Raw genomic sequence first — 20091 nt, 5'->3', positions numbered from 1 at the left:
GGGTTGCATCAGCTTGACTCCTAACAACATCTCCTCCTAGATATGAGTCATTTGCAAAGCATGGGGTACAGGTATCATATCGGTTCTTATATTCTCGCCCCCTACTACTATATAAGCGTATATCATCTGTATCTGCGAGTCATGGCACACTTTCGGAGTCCAAGCATTGTTTTCTAGGCGAGACCCAGGAAATACTCCAACAGCGCAGGATAATCTGGTGTTCCCAGTCCTGTAACTGGATCCCAGCCGGAAACAGCAGAGAAACCCGTGTTGCCACAAGCACTGGCGCCGGAATCACCGTTGGGGCCGCCCTTTGCTTGGTTCCCTACTGTGATATCGTGGAACATGGAGGGGTTGGCATAGAGCGCAGGGTTTGCGAAACCTATCGGGCTCTTGCCAGCAGCGATACGCTCTTCGTTGATCCGAGTTAGGATGCCAGCGAACAGGGGCGCAGACATAGAGGTACCGCCTTCGAGAACTTCCTCCTCCTTGTTGACAACGACGCCGTTATCTCCTACAGCAGAAACGTCGGGATAGCCACGACCCGCCCTGTTGTAGATGCCGCCGGTCGTGGGAATTACACCGCCGGAAGTGTTGTAGGAAGCATAGCCGGGGTCGTGACTGGCAAAGTAACTAGACGCTTGGATTAATTCCACATTCAATATCTTTACACCACCATCGGGATCACTTACGATGCTATGGCATCGGCTTGGTAGCTTGGAGTAGTCCAGATATTGCTGAAACCACCACCAGAAGAGAAGGTCGTAACAGCAGTCTCTGCATCGCCCGGTTGTTTACCAGACGGAAGCGTTGTAGCACCAACTGATGTCACGTAGGGGCAGCTAGCGGGTTCGCCCGGAGTGAAGATGTTGCGCTTTGGGCCGAGGCAAGGACCCGATCGACGAGCAACGCCGTCGTCACCACTGGCAAAGACAATGCTCTTCCCTTGAAGACCGAGCTTCATAAACTCATCGCATTGGCGCTGCAATCTCGGTCAGCAATCTGGGACTTTGCCAAGAATAAGTATGGGCCACATGGAGGGCGACGAACTTGGAGATAGTAGGTAGGGTAGTCAGCCTCAGCAGTTCCATACGAAAAGGAGATGACGTTCGTAGGTTTGAAAGATCCGCACTGCTCGTTTCGTGTGGTGCCGTCAATAGTTGGGTCGTCGCCCGTCTCGCCGTCGTCCGAAAAGGTGCAGTAGGATCCGTCGATTGCGTCGAGAAACGTGTTGAAAATATCATCATTCTTGACAGCAGCCTGGTAGAGAACTGTAGTCTGAGGGTAGATGATTGGAATGGCAATCTCAAAGTCTAGATCCGACTCTCCGCCGGCGTTAAAGGGGCTGGTAGGGGCAGTAGCGCCGTCAATTTCGTCGACCTTGGGCCCGGTAGATGATGGAATGTTGGTGGCAAAGTTCTCCCAGAACAATGTGAGGTCTTGCTGGGCATATGTATCCCCGGTCTCGAAAATTCCCAGTGCATTTGTGGAAACAGCTGTTGTTCCAGCCGTGATGTTATACATTGACCTGATGCACTGAGGGGTGATGGCAGAGCCGCACGTCGAGGTGGCAACTGCATCATGTGGGTGGTCAGTACAATTCCCCCAATCTTCTGTTCTCATGCAGCAGACTTACGAGGGTTCTCTCTGAGAATCTGCGCAATGTCTGCCGGAATAGGCTTGGAGGCTCGTCGGATCCCTTTCTCCCCACGCTTCTCGGCTCCAGAAGACTTTTTCATCGGGGAGAAGACAACACCGGGCGTGATGAAGTCGATGTGCTGAGAGATTTCCTCTGGAAGACGATATTCGTCTGTCCCAACGTGAACATTCCGTGCCTCCACATGCTGATAGGTGTTGTACGAGGTTTGAAGTAAAGACTCGAGCTGCCCAGAAGTTGTCGTGAAGTCAAGCCAACCTTTGCTCTTAGAAGCGGTGATGGAGCTAGCTGGGATACCAGACTTGACCAACCACGCCGTGACAGCAGCTACCGACGGTGGGCTAGGCGCGAACAGATCAACCACCTGATCAGCCGTGTAGTGGTTGCCGTAATTTGCAGACTTTGGATGCGACCTTTCGATAACACGGCATATTAGCACACAAACGTATCAAGTACGCAGTAGTCTGTTGTATACTCACACGTCAAGAAGGTAATCCATGCCCTTGTCGAGGTTGTTCTGCTTCAAGGCAATGCGGACTGGAACTTTGGTATTGGGATTGAGTGCTTCACGCTTCGTCCATCGCGCGTTGCTGGTATCTCGCTTCTCATGTACAATCTGCAATCCAGCAGGTACCGCGATAGCACCAGCCAAGAGGCTGTTGAGGACAATCAATCCAATCTTCATCTTGACGATTCAGTGTCTTCTCTTGATACTCCCTGAATTAGCTTGTTGCTTGGATAGCGGTCTGAAGAGCCTCTGGAAGGGCGGACCAAAGCCAGTACTTATAGAAGTATACCAGCCTTCATAACTTACTCTTCTATAGGCGGCCCTGCAGTGGGACTTGTGATGATTGCATTTGGAGAGAACTGGAGTTACCTTCCTTATTTCAAACTGATGACTCCCTACCCCAAAGTCCTTTACAAAAGTTCTAATGACGAATGGAGCTGTCCTATGGAACGTAACTATCTCTCTGCCACTTGCGCAGTATCACCGGATTGATTCGGGGTCGTGATTCGGGAGGACTTACCATCCGACTTGCTTGCTGAGTGGCAGACTCCTTCCTGAATGAGTATTTTGACTACAAAAGGGCTACAGATACGATTATACTTCTGTAGCTACCTCAAGTTGGCAATGATGTGTCTAGAACAAGGTGTGGTTGAAGAAACTTCGAACAGGCCGTCCTAGTGTCTGGTTTCATGGCCCAGTGATAAGTTACTATACGTGACAATTTGTATTCTAAAGACGCAGAATGACTGGCAACAGCTCAAATACTTGTCCAATGTGATGGTCCCTGCCCTTCCAGATCTTCGTTGTTGAGATTAAATGTTGATGATCGTTGCGTGCATTAACCCGTTCGTTGCGTTGTTGGTTTCGCCATTTGAGGCAGGGGTATTGACGGAAGCGGGTATCACATCGGGAAGGTATCCGGATAATCGGATGCCTCTGATTCTTCGTCCACTCGCCTGACCACTACTGCTCTCACCGGCCCGGCCTAATCAAATCCGCATCCAGCATGCTTGGAGACAGGGAACTTGACAGGCTTTTTAGAAGCATGCGAACACGCCTATAATAATGGCCAATGCCAGTGGTTAGAATCCCACAATGTAAATAAGGTGCGAGATATCTATCTATACTAGTGTGCCTTATCTTGATCAGGCAGCCGATAGTACCTATATTGGCGTCATAGCTTGAGTTGAGTCCTTCTCCATCCTGGGCCAGCAAATGCACGCTGGTGGGACCATGGATCTCTGTGATGGCTCAAGCTTGATTGCCGTGCGCTAAAGTCGATGGCTCGGCAAATCAGGGCAGTATAGTCCATCATACCTCAGGTATGTAAAGAGAGTGTACTGTTCGCACCAAAATAAAAGGTTCGCATAGGGGCTTTATCAGGATTAATTGTCTACCATAACTTTGCAGAATGCGAAACGAAGTACGGTCTTGCTACTTGATTATCCAGTCTGCACGTGCGCCGCACGCGAAGGTCAACCACTTCGCGCATCAGCACCCAATGTAAAGAGCATACAGCAGCTCATTTCGTGGGACAATGTGTCTCAACAATGATTTCAAGAAATCTATCAATGGGTGTCGAAGACGTTCAATCGTATTTGGCACGGGCTACACTTGATGGCTCTTGATATTAGTTGACTTTATGCTTGGGATGTGCCATGATTGAACATAGGAGCCACGAATGACACAAAAAGTAACTTCAAATGAAAGTAAAAGATATCTTGTGACCCTTGAATGTGAAGACTGCCTTTCCTCAGTCTAGAGATATACCGTCGTAAACAATAAATGTGACAACAAAAGGAATAAATAAAAGCATCCAGTGGATAATGAATAAACGAACGAAATAACCGCAGTTAGACACAGAATGTTTCCCAAGCCACTGCCAGCTTTTTTTTTTCTGGCCCTATGGTCATCCGTCATGACATTTTTCAGTTCTGTTCCTCCGACTTTCCCCCACTGAGCTGTGAAGTCATGCTAAGGCTTGACAGTCACCCCTTCAGGCAGCGACTCAGACACGAAGGGTTTCGGGGCCTTCTTCTTCTTCTTCTTCTTCAAAGTCAGTCCCCAGAAGTCTTTCTCATCCTTCTTCCCTTCGGTGGGCTTGGCCACATGATCAGCCCCAGGGCTGGGTTGCTCAACCTTTACAATCTCAGGCTCGCATGAATCTGCTTTCGATTCCGGGGTCTGCACACCATTCCTCGTGACCTCATCATCACTCTTGCTTGTGTTGGACTCACTCTTGACTATGTCACTGTGGCTTCTGATAATACTGACATCACCCTTGGCTAATGCGACATCGTGTTTTGCCGCATCCATTTCACCGTCTTCTGCATCTGCTTCGTTCCTCGCAGGTCCGTTAGTAGACTTGGCGTCGACAACGGAGCCTCCAGCTTGTTCTGACGTATCCTGCGGTTGCTCTTCATTCAGCGCCGGTGCGGGGGTCCCCTGGGTAGTGTATTCGTGAGAGTCATGGAACAATCCGTCTGATGTCTTGTGGCCCGAACTCAAGTTCTCCTGGAGTAGCTCAATGAGGTCCTCCAAGAGCATATCACTGATGGTCATGGGCTTTGCTTCAGGTATCGGATCCCACTCTAGCAGCTCTTTCGGATCCGTAAACAAAATTCTCAGACGACCTCTGAGGAACTGGCGGAGCCATGTGTCGTCCATGTTAGGGTTTGGATATGCCTTTCTCACAAGGTCAAATACCAAGGGAATTCGGAACTCATTACCGAGCCTGGTGATTTCGGCTTTTGCAAGTTCTTGCAACCGTGGCAATTTGTATTCTTGAGCAGCGCTGTAAACGCGGATGCTCGTGTCAAAGTCAGGAGCGAGGCTCTGGTTCATCGACGAGCCTTTCGCCCTTAGACATTGGTAGTCGTCGGTGAATAGGTAGTGGACAAGAACGTGAGCCACTTCATGGGGGATGTCGAGTTGGAGTTCGCCGTCTCTATTCAGGAAAGAAAAAATTTCACTCTTCGCAAGCAAGTGAGCTGGCACGTAGAATCGACTGCCGTCCTTCAACTTCAGGGTGATACTGGGGATCGTGTATGGACTAGTGGTGTTAGTGTTAGTTCATTGATGTTCATGGAGGTTATACGAGTCTGGTGTACTTACGAATCTTCTAGTCCAGTACTGAGGAGCACGGAAGCTGTCTCTATTGCCAACGCCGCCATTGCTGTAGTGGAATTATTGGAATGCAGACAGTTTTTTGGTCTTGAATGAAAGGTGTGAATTCCTCGGACAAGATCGCAGTCAGAACGATATAAATACTCCACGCTCGGGTGTTGGGTCTTTTCGCAGCCCGACACGCCTTGGCTGCCCAAGACTTTACAGATATTGCCGCTTGCGTGTTTGACTGTTACACACGCCTGTGTAGTAAGCTCTTTATATTGGCTGCATGAGGCGTCACGCCAATGCCCCAACACCTGAAGATGCAGTCGTCGGGCATCGATTTCCTTGGTCTACTATAGGTAAAGCAATCAGATGCAACGACTAGCCAATTAGTGTAACGTGTTTAATATGCGGGATATGTTAGGCTTCAAATCGAGCAAACAAATTCACGCATCTAATCTCCCTTCGTCCCTTACCTATCGTCACTGGCCACGAGGTTCTCCTGATCCCACTTACACCCCAGTGCGGGGCAAGGCGGATATCTCGAAGAGAGTGTAGGAAACTGCAGACACAATTCTACTCACAGGGACCGCAGCCCGGGGTATACATTAACACCTGGTTGGGATTACGTTTAGGATAGCCTCATGCGACGGTCTGGAAGATGACGGGTAAGGCACCTATATGCGGGAAAATGACAGCGGGTGGATTGTCCTCAGCAGCTAATTTATCATGCATTTCCCTGACGACTTAAGTGCATTTTTCGATTTGTGCCGACAACTGGAGCAACTCCACAATGTTGCATGGCATACCTTACGTATTGCACCGTGAAGTATAAGCCACAATCTCACTACTACGTCGTGCTTGAGACGTGTCCTCCGTTTGCTTGGGAACTTTTCCTTGCATAGCCATACCGACCCATCATCCCAAAACGTCAGACATGAGATGTAGGTAGGGAGACATTGTGTGCTGGCACCTGTTAAAACTACACGAGGCATGATGGCTCCAATGACATCTATGTTGAGCGGTTGGACGAGAATGATGATCCTATGGTGACTTCTACCAATTCCATGGCAGTCCTATTGCGAGCCATCCGCCGCGGCCCTATATTCCACCCGAGTCCTCTTAGAACCGGACAAGTGCGAGGAGCTTTTTGAGGTTTGGAACACCAAATCCAGTCGTCGGGTCCCATCCCTTGGTCGCGTTCCAGTGTGCGCCTGCAATGAAGCCGGCCTATCCACAAGTTAGCATTGGCGTCTGATAGAAGGCTTCTTGATGTTCTGCATACTCCTGGGAGAGGACTGCCCGTCTGGGTGTTATTGCCGTTGCACCCTTCAGATTGGCCCGAGGTGATGTCGGTGAACCCTTTGGAGGCGTGTAGGTAAATCAGCGGATTGAGAAATCCAAGCGTGGGTTTTCCTTCGCGGAGACGGGCATCGTTCAACAGCGCCACGATGGCTGCTACGACAGGAGAGGCTGCTGAAGTGCCTCCGCTTGGGGTGAGTTCACCGCCCTGAAACACAGGATAGCTTCATGGCGAGTTAGCATACATTCTATGATTTGCATAGGTAGGAATAGAACTCACTCGGGGCTGACGCTGTGGGCTGCAACATCGGGGAAACCTCGTCCGGAGAAATCGACATAAGGTCCATAGTATTTCTTTGTCTCAGCACTGACATATTTCTCAAGGTAAGTACCCACAGCTTCCTGCTGGTACCAGGGTCTAGAGAAGTAGTAGCTGAAACCTCCAGATGAACCAGCCCAGGCAACCTCGGGATTGAAGCTCACGGTTCCGCCAACACTTGTAACATAAGGACATGTAGCCTATGTGAACAGAGAGTAGGGTAGAGTGGTTAGTAGGAGAAAATGGTTGTCTGGAAGTGTTGACGTAGAAGACCTACAGGAAAGATGGGGTTAAACTGAGGCGTGGTGCTGTTGGTAGCAACGCAAGAGGCGCCCACACCCTCGTCGCCCGAGGAATGAAGGACAGAGATACCGCGTAGTCCTAGCAGACCAATCAGATTGCAAACTCGAACGGCATATGACCGCGGCACAGTTTGCTCCTCGTCGCCGTAGGAGTTGGTAATGACTTGCGGAATTTCAGCGTTGGACTTGGACAACAGAAATTCGTAATACTGTAAATAAGGCTCGTTCTCGTTGGGTGTTCCCGCAGGTTCAACTGGATCGGGGAAGTATGGCGGACTGCCGGCGGTGATGAATTCGGTGATGGGGAGAGGATGTGCGATGGTCAAAATGGTTTGAGCGTCCAGGTTGGCTTCGCCATCGTTGGCGTCAGAAGGCGGCTGAGGGAGATCCGTTCCACCGTTGATCAGGACAACGGAGAAGTTTTGACTGGGGATGTTGAAGTGCTTCTCAAAGAGTGCTTGATCTGCGAAGCTTGCGCTCTCATTGAGAAAGGAACCAAACCCAATTCTGCTGCCAGACTTGACAGACGGGGTGTATCCATCAACACTATACTCGGTCCTGAGACAGTCTGGCTGAAAGACATTGAACGTTTCTCCCTCAAAGACTAGAGTTCCTTTGCAGCTGGAAGGTTCTTGGCGAGCGGCTAGAGCATCAGCGGCTGGGCTCACGCCACTGGATTTCAACTTCCTCATGGCCTTTGTCGTGCCAAAATAGGTCGTGGGAGAGATGAGATCGACATGGCCGATGAGGCTCTCCGGGATCGAGTACTTGAGAGTGCGCACCTTCTTCGCGCCGGTGAGATCGCTGTACGTGTGGAAATTGGTGCTGAGCATCGCATTTGCAGTGGAGATGTTTGTTTGAAACCAAATGCTGCTGCCTTGCTTGGTGTAACTCGTCACTCCGTGGGACTGAAGCCAAGACTCGACGGCAGAACTGCTAGCATCACTTGGAGCGAAGATGCTGTTGATCTCGTCTACATCCAAGTATTTGCCGTAGGTGCTAGAAGTGGGTGTGGATACAGCTGCGAGCCTCGATTCAAGCTGGTCAATGTTCTGCTGCGTCAGAGCAACCTGCAAGACGATTTGAGACGAAGGGCTCGGGGTTTCAGCTGCTTTCCATCCATGAGGCAGCTTCTCCAGACTCTCCAATAGATGGACAGAGGCAGATACCTGCACACTGACAAGGGAAAGAAGGCTCGCAAGCCGGAGAGTGCTCAACTTTGCCATCCTATCTTTGTAAAGACTAGCAGTAGTAGATGGTAATCGAGCAAGGAGGCCTGGCTTGGGCTTGGCATTTGACAATCCGCAAGGCGCCTTTATACATGTACCGAGATCGAGCCCCGTAAGCTATCCCATGTCAGCTCAGACCAATTAGAAAGTATCTTACTATGACTATTTGAAGAGACCGATGCGATCTCTTCACCTGATGATGCAATTGTTGTTATGGTTAACAACATGGTAATCACTGATGCCTGTGTAGCTACAGCGATTGGATGTTCTGCTGAGATACGAATGCAGGGGTCGGGCAAAATATCAGAACTTGGCACAGATGCAAGATTACGATTCCCGCTAACCCCGCGGTCTTAGCAGAAGTTCTGTCCATCTTTCTCCTTACTTGGAAGGTCGAACCCGCTAAAGGAAGGAAACTAGCAGTCCAGGGCCTGTCAATCGGTGCCGTGGTTCCGAGCCGCATAGCGAAAGGGGAAAATGGAGCAGCACTTTTGAGGCTCTCCCGGTGAAATCCGGCAAGCGCCAGATGCTATACTACGACGTAGCAAAGCCATTTCTCATTCTTACTGATAGAGTTCCCCCTTTTACGAAGCTAGGGCCGTCTATAAGCTACACATTATTGTTCAATCCTTCCTCATGCTGTAGTAAGTATGTTGAAAACTGGCAAGTAGTTCTATCACTCACGCCTCGCATCTAAGCAGGTTTCTAACTTCACAGAATGCTACAGCCATGTTCAAGGAACGAATTGGCGGTGTGTCCCTCGGTTATCCCACGTGCCTAGTGGTTTCTTTATCTCTAATACTACTGGTATTACACATCTTACCTAGGTTCTGTTAGCATAGCTTCACAAGGCTAAAGTATCTAGAGGATTTTTATAAAAGGTCTACCTTGCCATCCTTCCCCTGGATTAATCGCACCAGACTACGCATAGTATGCATTTGAACGTCAGCCTATGGATGTCAGTCTTTAAAGAAAGAAGCACCTCTTGACTCTTGTCTCCCCCTATGTGCCGTATGTCCGAGCTGTAAATAAGCAGCACGTGGTAAATTTATAGCATCCGTTTAGGACTTCAGTTCCGTACTTATGGGATCCATGGCCGGGCAATACGAACCAAAATGAGACTCAGCGTGGGGCAACCTACTGCCTATAACATGTCTATATGCCACCTCCTAGTGATACGCGACGCACAGGGTAAGGTAGCATCATGAATGAACGCTGGCCACCGGGTAACAATATGTAGATACGGTTGTGCTCCTCAAAGAGCACCTACTTCTGGTCGCTTATCAAGTATCTACGTACAGTACCTACGGATGCCCAAAGTACTTCTTCGCAGAAAGAGGACAGCTTCTTTGTGCATTCGTAATGCGTTAAGCCCTTTGATAACAGGATATTCAGCTGAACATCAGCTACAATTCCGTTACTCGCGATTCCGGGATATAGATGGGACAGGCTGATTCCTGATTTCATCCCATACTGGAACTCGACCATCGGGCGAGCTCTCAGGCTTGTTATCTTTCCTATATCGGGCAATTTCTTTCTGTTAGGTGCTACTCTCCATAACAATTGCCTTGAGATGGAGGTTGCATGTTTCTCAAAACTAGCTTGACACTCCCTCCCCGTCTCTTATCGAATTATCGAATGGTATTTTGGATCGTCCTGTGAATTTTGTTCTTGGCCTTGCTTTACTTATTGACCAATATGCTTTTTTCACTGCCAACATCTGAATCCAGTCGATCGTCGCCATGTGCGTGTCTCTATATGTAGAGTCTGGCTGTCAAGTTCTGCCTAGACGAGTTACCGAGCCATCTTTCGCAGGCCTCGACTGTTCCTCATAACGGTAACTGCCATGACAGTTGGCTCAGTCTTTAGTCTTTGGAACATTGACAGTTAACGGCTATAAGATGAGTAGAGTTTCACAGATGGCTTTCACGTTCGGTTCAATGCTGATCCACATCACATTAGCGACGTCATGCGTATTATCTGGAGAGGGTGCGAACATGTCAAGGGTTGCAACTGGAAGACACGACGTAAACACGACGTGGATTCCCATGGCAGATACAGCCATGAGCGTGACTCTATGAGGATCAAGAGCCTCGAGCTGGTAGACCATAGGCAGTGGTAGAAGAAGAATGATGATGTCCGAAGCATTCGAGAATTCAGCGTTGGCAAATCAGAACCTGGCGAGGTTGGTACGGTGCCTGGTATGGTTTTGCTGGGAGCTTTGCCGACGGGATCACATTGACAGTCTGTGGCAATAATTGATGCTAAGCGATATATCAGGACGCAGGCGAGCAAGCCCCAGCAAGCCCATCTGATCCAGCCGATGATCCTGATAAGGCGCGAGTAAAGCAGAGGTTTTGCAGGTTAGTTGCGATCACTGACCGTCTTTGCATCAACCTATACATTCTTCTTCAAGAGGCTGCCGGCAGCTAACAAACTCTTCCGGAGAGGCCTGGCTACATCCAAGATTATGCCATGTATCAGAGGAAATGGGCACTTCCCGATTCACAGCCATTCTAGCGCTAACAGATCTTGACTTTATGATGACACTAGTCCGCGTCTCGCTTTTGTCATCATTTCTTGTTACTCAAGAAAGATATAAGTTGCTAGAATATACTTCCCAGCCAGCGTACCAGATACGACATAGGTAAATAAACATGTAAGGTAGTTGAAGATTCAGTACATGCCCCGAGACTTTCCTTCTACGTACGTCCCTTGTACCTTGATCGAGGTATCATGCATGCTTGCAAAGGGCACTTCAAGCGCCCTGCCATGCCTGGTTTCCACTCACGATTCAACGTTAAGGGCTCACCTTTGCGTTAAGCGGAATGGCAGTGAACCATGGAAGCAAGCTGGGACTGGGGCACTTCTTATTGTCACCACGCCTTCCTTCCTGCTCTGCATTAATAGCATGAGGTCCGCCTACTCCTCATACTGCAGGCATCAGAGTTGTATCACACTACTCTTCCATACCAGAGGGTCGGCCTAGCAAGTAATTACTACCTAGGTAGGTCAAGACGAGCGATTGAGAACTGTGCACCAGTGTTGAAGAACCGCAGCCATCGCCAAGACCCCTGTCGCATCCACTCTGATGCATGCGCGTTGTTGGCTGCAAGGCCTCTCATACAAAAGTACTGCAATTGAAAGCCAATGCATGTACGTTACAGTCAATGTATTATGTTGTTGGACGACAAGCTGTTTATGTATTTAAGGGCGGCAGGGGGGCCTCACTTGGAAAAGCACTCGCTCGTGATGCATTGCTCTGGAGTGTTTCAATGTTTCACTTCACTTTCAAGGCAAGGGCGGATATACCCTCAAAAGTAAACTTCACGAAAAGGTGATCAGGCTCGTGGCCGTCACAGCAAAAGCAGGCAATTGGTACGGTCTCGTTAGCAGTCGAGTTTACCTCTCTTTAGCGATCCACAAGCGGACGGTTACCGGGGGATCCATTATTTGAATCAGCTATATCTGGAACATGACATGCAAATTATGAAGAAATGGACACGGAGGAAAAATAACCGACATAGTTGTGGTGGCATGAAGCTTAGTTGTAAGCGATATTCACTGTACATCTTTAGATCAATATCTTTCAGAGACCAACATATCACGACCTGCTTGACTTATGTTTTACACTATGCGAATTCCGCGACAAGTATGCGACTACTCTTGATACGAGTGAATGGGCCATCTGGGATGGGACAGCAATCGAGCCATACTGTAAAACCCTTCCTGTGGTTACCACCACCGTACACAAGGCACTGTTGAGGCACCATGAGATTAGGTTATCAAGGTAGCTCCGGCTATTTGCTTCACGGGTTAATGCATTCCGCCTGCAACCGATCTCGCCCTTGGCTGATCGGCGAAGAGGCAGACGAGAGGAAGTGTAGCATCCGATGGTCTGTAGCTACATATCTACCTATAAAGCCTCCATCCGCCAGACATAATCTTACTACTAAGGGGTAAGCACACCACGTTGAGGCATCTTGACTCTCGGAAAGTGCTACGACTCTCATGGGCCGACATGTATGTGAACTCGATCTTGTGGGCGAATCAAACAACACACTAGTGACCAAGAGATAAGTCCCGCAAAGCATGAACGTATGCGTCCAACTTCTTCTGAACTGTCTCGGGTCTCTCTTTATGTATTATTCTGGAACATGGAGTACACAAAAGTTGCGAATCTCATCTGGCATTGCGTTACAGAATAATTCATAGGTTGAAGATGCACCCTGCCGGAGCTTTGCCCAGAATCGTGCAGACCCTAGCCTGAATACTCCGTACATTCTCATTGTTTTCCTGGCAGTAGTATGCTCCCCCCCAGCGCAGTGCGAAGTAATTGGTCCTTCGTGAGGGATTCAGTGTCATGCATATGTGTCGCGATGTAACTCCATCCCCCGCGGCAACTCACGTTACCGCTGTTCTCGCCACACTCCCACGCAGCATCCTGGTGCTTTACAGACGGGAGGCAAGAGAGTTCATCACGTTCACTACTTACTCCTTTGCTCGCCACCCCGTTTCGCGGCTTTTTTTGTCAGTCTATTCCCGTTCTTCTGTGCCAAACCTGTCGTCCTTGCCACCTGGGCCATCACCACAGATTCATCATGTCAGCCGTTGAAGAGAAGCAGCCGGCCCTGACGAGAGAGCATGAGATGCCGAAACCGCATCAGACAAATGGCTCAGACTTTTCGGACGCCGAGATCGACCCCAGGGCCGAGAGCAGACTCGTCAGGAAGCTGGACTTGATCATATTTCCTACCTTCTTCGTGATCTACATGATGTCCTTCCTGGACCGCATCAACATCAGCAATGCGCGTATTCAGGGAATGGTCGAGGACCTTGACTTGACAGGCAACAAGTTCAACATCGCGCTGTTTGTAAGCTTTGGGCGAGGCAAGCCACGCTGTGGTGCGAAACTAACCGCGTGCAGACCTATTACATCTCTTATATCCTGTTGGAGGTTCCTTCCAACATGGTTATCAAGCGATTTCGCCCTTCCTTGTACCTGTCGACTCTGATGTTCTGCTGGGGAATTATCAATATGTGCATGGGATTTGTACACTCATACAATTCGCTTATTGGCCTTCGATTCCTCCTCGGCATCTTCGAGGCTGGTGTCCTTCCGGGAATCATTTATGTCACATCCATGTACTACAAACGACACGAGTATCAAAAGCGCATGTCCTTCTTCTTCTGCAGCACCGTCGTCGCTGGCGCATTTGGCGGACTCCTGGCCTACGCGATATCCAAGCTTGGGGGCCAACATGGGCTTGCTGCCTGGCGCTGGATCTTCATCATCGAAGGCGCTATAACCTCCACATTTGCAATCTTTGCCGCTTTTCTCATAATTGACTGGCCGGAGCAGACCAAGTATCTCACCGCGGAGGAAAAGGAGCTGCTTCGCCGCCGCCTTGCAGCCGATATCGATGAAACGTGCCGCATGGACGTTCTCAACAAGGCTTCGTTTCAACGGATCATATCAGATTACAAAATCTGGCTCGGAGCTTTGATTTACATGGGTGTCGGTGTTCCAGGTCTCTCGGGAACCTTCTTCCTCCCTACGATCCTCCTCGAGTTCAACTGGAAAGCTCAAGAGGCGCAAGTCCGTACGATCCCCGTTTACGTGCTCGCAGGCGGCACCATGGTCATCGGTGCCTGGGCTTCAGACAAATTGAGACATCGTTTCAGCTTCTTCGTCGCTGGAACGAGCATGGTCACCATTGGTTACGGGATGCTGCTGGCTCAGGAAGGCAAGTCTCGGGACTACAAGTTCGGCGCCGTCTTCTTGGTCTTTGGAGGCGCCTACATGGTTACACCCATGGCGCTTGCATGGCTTCAGAATAACCTTTCTGGCCATTGGAAGCGTGCATTTGGCTCGTCCATTCAAGTAACGATAGGGAACATTGCTGGCATAATCGGAAGCAACATCTACCTCGTCGACGAAGCACCCACTTATGTCACTGGATACAGCGTTTCGCTTGCCATGATGTGGTTGGGAATGATCTCTGCGACAATACTCTTTCTACTCATGTGGAGAGAGAACAAGAAGCGTGAGGCCGGAGAAAGGGATGATAGACTGCGCTTGCTGGAGGACGAAAAGAACAACTTGGGCGACGACTATCCCACCTTTCGATTTACTCTTTGATACCAGAATTCGGTTGGCTCTCATGCGTTATGAAGTTTGCTTAACATTATTGAAGTAGCGAGTTGTTCTTCTGACCGCACGAGGTCATGCATGACATTATGAATGAACCGAACGTAGGCGCCGGGATGGCCGCCTCGAGAATGTTCCTCTTGATGCGTGTTCAGGTATACCTTGTGTTGAGTGTATCCTGAGATGTGATTTGATGGTGAACTAACCACTGCAGTTTATTTTTCTGTTCAGTATTAGAAGACGCGGTGAAAATGCGCGGGGAAAACAGGTGGCGCACATCGAGACCGCGTCCAGAAGCGAAGGCATGGCAATTGATGTATCAATCATAGGCTCCGCATAAGATCGGCTCGGCTACGAGGGTCGGTTCACATCTTGGCGCGTCTTTTTACACCGATGGTGTGCTCTGCCTCCGCAATAGATATACATTGCTTTTGAGAGACAGCAGAACTGGTTATCAACTAATCATTAGGTGGTAATGGTCATACCGGTGGATTCTTCATTTGGCATGAACGTACGGTAGGTGCATGGGAAGAGAATCGATAGTATTACCTAGGTATGCCTGTGACATTATTGGACATCTGTCGAAGGATCTTGTAGCTGTGCTTCGGTACGGCATTGATATTAAAGATGCTTCTGGCTTGGCGGGAATAGCATCCCGAGGCTAGGTTGGAACCGGTTGGCGATGCTACCCATACCGGAGGAGACCCGGATTGGAGCAACCAAAACTCGCGCAGACAGACAGGGGTAAATAGTTACGGGTGCCACGTCCGCCGGGACGGCTCGAGATGCACCTGCTGCGTGCCATTCGTAGGAAATGAAGCTCCACGGAGTCGGCCTTTGCCCCGTGTAAAATGATCAGCTACTGTAGCGGAGGTGAGCTAGGGCATACCTGGATGTTCACTAGCCAGCGGTCCTTGACGATTCTTAGTTTGACCGGCTCCTTCAGTCGGCAATACATACCTAGGAAGAAAGAAGCCCTTCCTATAACAAGAACCACCTTCCAGTAAACATCGGAACGCATCTTTGCTGCGTCACCTGCTGTCTGCAAAGGAAACCTGACCAATACCGTCTGCTTATACGACACACCAATATGTATTCATCTTCCTTTGCCTTCTTTGAGGCGATATGGGATGCAGGGGTTACACACTGCTTCGTCAATTTGGGATCGGATCATCCAGGCATGATCGAGGCCATGGTCAGGGGCCAGCGAGAAGCCAAGACGAAATTTCCGCGTATTATAACATGTCCTAGCGAGGTATCAGCCCTCTGCCCACACCTTTTGGCTTCTGGTTCTTATAAGAGTGACCGCTGATAATGACTGATTTGACGGAATAGATGGTGGCGATGTCCATGGCGGATGGCTACGCCCGTGTAACTGGGAAGCCGCAATGTGTTATTGTCCATGTCGATGTCGGCACCCAGGCCCTTGGTGTGGCCGTTCACAATGCTTCAAGCGGCCATGCTCCCGTCCTTATTTTTGCCGGCATGTCACCTTTCACCCAAGAAGGCGAATTGCGCGGCTCCCGCACCGAGTTTATTCACTGGCTGCAGGATATTCCGGATCAAAAGGCCATCCTGGGTCAATATTGCAAATATGCGGCAGAGATCAAGACCGGCGTCAATATCAAGCAAATGGTCAACCGTGCATTGCAGTTTTCCCGGACCGCACCACAGGGCCCAGTATATCTCTGTGCTGCTAGAGAGATTATGGAAGCAGAAATCAAGCCTTATTCTATCAAGCAGGAACAATGGGAGCCTGTTGAACTGGGCGGTCTGTCCGCCAAGTCTGCGAGCCGGATTGCCAAGTCGTTGGCTGGCTCCGAAAGGCCCTTGATAGTAACGGGCTATTCTGGTCGCAATCACGGCATTCCCGGCCTTCTGGTAGAGCTTGCAGACACCGTCAAAGCCTTACAGGTACTCGATACCGGGGCCAGCGATATGTGTTTTCCCGGCAATCACCCAGCATGGCTGGGAGTCAAGCAGGGCTCTGATGATTCCATTCCCAACGCCGATGTCATACTGGTGCTGGACTGCGACGTTCCTTGGAGTCCAACACGCTGCAAACCCAGCCCTGATGCCACAATCTATCACATCGATGCTGACCCACTGAAACAGCGGATACCACTCTTCTATATCGAATCTGAAGCTCGATTCTTAGCCGACAGCTTAACCGCTCTCACGCAGATCGTTGACAATCTCAGGACAGGCGAAGCGTCCAAGGTATTAGCGACAAAGGCCCAAACTGCCGCAGAAGAGGCTCGTCTCCAGTCCTACACTGCCAAGATTGAGCGTATCACCAAGGCAGCCGAACCGTTTCCCGACAATACTTTCGGCACAGGTCATTTGAGCAAGGTGCTGCGCTCAGTGTGCCCCGAGAATACGATATGGGCCGTTGAGGCCGTAACAAACACTAGCTTCATACACGACAATGTGAGGCCAACACTGCCAGGATCCTGGATCAACTGCGGAGGGGGCGGGCTTGGTTGGTCAGGCGGTGGTGCATTGGGCATGAAGCTTGCTGCGGATGCCGAAGGAAAGGGCCAATTCGTATGCCAAATTGTGGGTGACGGCACCTATCTTTTCTCCATGCCTAGCAGCGTGTATTGGATATCCAAAAGATACAACATCCCCATTCTGACAATTGTGCTCAACAACAATGGTAAGATTTTGGCCTCCGTCACGTCGTCTCGAATCACAACGGCTGATTGGCACAGGATGGAACGCCCCAAGAAAGTCTTACATGCTGATTCACCCAGATGGTGAAGCCGCTGAGGCTACCAATGAGGAGATGAACATTTCTTTCGACCCACCACCCGATTATGCTGGCATAGCAGCTGCAGCTGGGACGGGCGATATATTCGCGCTGAAGGTGACAAAAGCTGATGGTCTCGAGGCCGTTCTCAGAGATGCAGTGGCCAAGGTGAAGGGTGGACAAACGACTGTCGTAGATTGCAGAATAGTGACGGATTGCTGAAGTCTACCTCACATATACGGTCCAGGATGAGCATCGTGGGAGTACCAGTGGAAGCCAATGATATGGCATCATCACCAACAAATTCGATAGCTTCCATCAATTTTACGTTGCATTTTTTTTTTTACCAAGTTTGATTGTTGCTCGTTTCTGCAAAGCACAGCATCGCAGGCTGCAGAACGTTAGGGACCAGGCCAGACATATACGAAATCCCAGCTTCAACTTCTCGCATAAAGAAGCGCCGTATGAAGCGGAAACAACCTTCGGCATGGACTGTTAGCCAGTTGCTGTACTTGTGAGCGAGATGTTTGCCGCGGAAACTACGCGTACCAGGACGCATAGTAATGCGTTGTGTTTAACGACTACGAACCATGGCGGGATAAACTATCATCTCTGGAACCTGAGGTAATATGCGACAGGCCTTCAATCCATAAGCAAGACGGGTCGGCGAATCGCTTCAACGACTGGCCGAGGCGGAATCTGCTTTTACCCTGAAAGCCACCTCCCCATTGCGACTTACAAGACTCCCAATCTATCCTTCGATTGTCTGATCGAAATCAATGGCATTTCGCATCTCTTAACGAGGACAAGGACATATCATCAAGATGAAGAGAAAAGCGGCGTTCGGCGCTCGGCTGTCCCCGATGAAGCGGCCAAAGTGAGAATTTAGTCAAACAAGCAAGTCAATATGGGGCATCACGCCCAACGCTAATCCCCACTTACTTTTCCGTTCCGCTATCATATCCGTTGAATATTTAATGTCAAAATGACTCCTCTAAGAGAGCTCTGTAATAACAACATTGCGAGATTAAGCATTGCAAGCATTGAGAAGGCCCATCATGTGCAACAATCAGCTTCACCAGTTTCTTCACGCTCTCCCAAAGTGCGAGCATCATGTTCACATTGAGGGCACCATTTCTCCAGAGCTACTGTTCAATCTTGCCTCCAGGAACAAAATTTCTCTACCGATGGACGACTCAGCCTTCGAGAGTCCAGCAACACTTCGGGCTCGCTACGACAAGTTTACTTCTCTCGATGACTTCTTACACTACTACTTCATCGGCTTCTCGGTCCTTCTCGAAGCATCAGACTTTGAAGCCCTGACATACGATTACCTATCTCTCGCCTATTCTCAAGGGGTACACCACGCGGAGATTTTCTTCGACCCGCAAGCCCACGTCTTGCGAGGCGTAGCGTATCAGACTATCATCTCTGGTTTGAATGCGGCAAAGCAGAGGGCTCAACGTGACTTCCCAAAGCTCAGCGTTGAATTCATACCGTGCCTACTTCGTCATCTGCCGGTGCCTTCAGGGCATGGAATGCTCGCCGAGCTGTTGGAGACTGGACACTTCTTTGACGGCACTCTTGTTGGCTTTGGAATGTCCAGCACAGAGCTGGAGATGCACCCCTCGCTTTACAAAGAGATATATGAGGCAGCACGAGCTGCTGGAGTTGCGAACCTGACTGCTCATTACGGTGAAGAAGGCCCTCCGGATTACGTCAAGGACGCCCTATCACTCCTCGGAGTGAGGCGGATTGATCACGGCCGACGCTCTGCCGAAGACGAGGAGCTGATTGCACAGCTGGCGGATACAGGCACAATGCTGACCCTGTGTCCACTGTCCAATGTCGTCCTGAAAGGGGTGGAGAGCATGCAGGAACTGCCCATCAGGCGATTCCTCGACGCAAACGTCAGGTTCAGCATCAACAGCGATGATCCTGCCTACTTTGGGGGATACGTACTGGAAAATTACTGCGCTGTTCAAGAAGCCTTTGGATTGTCGGTTGATGACTGGGGAAAGATTGCTCGGGGAGCCATAACTGGGAGTTGGTGTTCTCATACCAGAAAAGAGCAGTTGTTGAAGGAGGTTGAAGAGGTGCTGCAGCAATGGGTATAAGCTGGTATTGTAGCTCGTCGTACACGACGAAACGCCATGCCACGGCGTGGCGTCGACCAATTGGCGACTCTTATTACACTTGCCGTTGCGTGTTTCAAAGGCCCCATAGGCAGGCATACTAGTTAAGTTCCTGTCATGCACAGGCTATTGCAGTCAAAGCACATGGGGGAGGTAGAAGCTGCTTATGCCATGGTGATCTTTGGGATCGCTGGAATCGTGTTGAAAGAAATGGGAGAGGGAGTGCACATCCGAAAGGGATGCAGCAGGAGCACACGATGCGGCGATCAATCGTCTTACCCTGTATCAGCCATGGTAAGAAATTAAACGTAACTGTTGCCTCCGAAACAGAGCACAAAGACACACACGTGTGGCAGAGGAGGAAGAAGAAGAAGAAGAAGAAGAAGCGAAGGAAGAAGACAAGCAAGAGAAACAAAATTCAGAACAAGACTAATGTAAAAAAGGCCAATATGTTGAAATATCTCTTGGTATATGATGACAAAGACTTTGAGAGATGTTAGAATGTCAGCTTTAACATCCTGGCCCCTCATTTCCCACCCTCCCTCCCTTTTTTTTCCTTTTTCCATTTATATACCTACTTTTTCTTGATTCTCCCCTTCCATTACTGGACCGTGAGCGTTACACT

The 20091-nt window shown here is 49.7% G+C and overlaps 6 protein-coding genes across 6 annotated transcripts; 3 read left to right on the top strand and 3 right to left on the bottom strand.

Annotated features, from left to right (window-relative positions):
* Positions 1-173: 173 nt before the first annotated feature.
* TRIREDRAFT_70962 (uncharacterized protein) lies at positions 174-2342 on the bottom strand (the record flags this gene model as incomplete). Its single annotated transcript, XM_006969849.1, has 5 exons — positions 174-633; positions 693-982; positions 1051-1574; positions 1637-2070; positions 2137-2342. The coding sequence occupies 5 exons, from the start codon at positions 2340-2342 to the stop codon at positions 174-176; spliced, it is 1914 nt and encodes a 637-aa protein (XP_006969911.1).
* A 1797-nt stretch (positions 2343-4139) lies between these two features.
* On the bottom strand, positions 4140-5338 carry TRIREDRAFT_112578 (uncharacterized protein; the record flags this gene model as incomplete). Its single annotated transcript, XM_006969848.1, has 2 exons — positions 4140-5217; positions 5280-5338. 2 exons carry the CDS (start codon positions 5336-5338, stop codon positions 4140-4142), a joined length of 1137 nt encoding a protein of 378 aa, XP_006969910.1.
* A 965-nt stretch (positions 5339-6303) lies between these two features.
* TRIREDRAFT_82623 (uncharacterized protein) lies at positions 6304-8425 on the bottom strand (the record flags this gene model as incomplete). The annotated part of the gene is made up of 4 exons (XM_006969847.1): positions 6304-6506; positions 6562-6802; positions 6859-7097; positions 7175-8425. The coding sequence occupies 4 exons, from the start codon at positions 8423-8425 to the stop codon at positions 6399-6401; spliced, it is 1839 nt and encodes a 612-aa protein (XP_006969909.1). The 3' UTR covers positions 6304-6398.
* Positions 8426-13077: 4652 nt separating this feature from the next.
* Positions 13078-14570, top strand: TRIREDRAFT_70933 (uncharacterized protein; the record flags this gene model as incomplete). Its single annotated transcript, XM_006969857.1, has 2 exons — positions 13078-13302; positions 13356-14570. The coding sequence occupies 2 exons, from the start codon at positions 13078-13080 to the stop codon at positions 14568-14570; spliced, it is 1440 nt and encodes a 479-aa protein (XP_006969919.1).
* Positions 14571-15669: 1099 nt separating this feature from the next.
* TRIREDRAFT_70949 (thiamine pyrophosphate-requiring enzyme) lies at positions 15670-17553 on the top strand (the record flags this gene model as incomplete). The annotated part of the gene is made up of 3 exons (XM_006969856.1): positions 15670-15834; positions 15915-17238; positions 17294-17553. The coding sequence occupies 3 exons, from the start codon at positions 15670-15672 to the stop codon at positions 17551-17553; spliced, it is 1749 nt and encodes a 582-aa protein (XP_006969918.1).
* An 836-nt stretch (positions 17554-18389) lies between these two features.
* TRIREDRAFT_70960 (uncharacterized protein) lies at positions 18390-19448 on the top strand (the record flags this gene model as incomplete). The annotated part of the gene is made up of 1 exon (XM_006969855.1): positions 18390-19448. One exon carries the CDS (start codon positions 18390-18392, stop codon positions 19446-19448), a length of 1059 nt encoding a protein of 352 aa, XP_006969917.1.
* Between the last annotated feature and the right edge of the window lie 643 nt (positions 19449-20091).

This window comes from Trichoderma reesei (genome assembly GCF_000167675.1).
Source record: "Trichoderma reesei QM6a unplaced genomic scaffold TRIREscaffold_45, whole genome shotgun sequence".
Classification (NCBI taxonomy): domain Eukaryota; kingdom Fungi; phylum Ascomycota; class Sordariomycetes; order Hypocreales; family Hypocreaceae; genus Trichoderma; species Trichoderma reesei.
The sequence above is the reverse complement of the archived record's forward strand: the minus strand, read 5'-3'. Positions and strand labels throughout refer to the sequence as shown.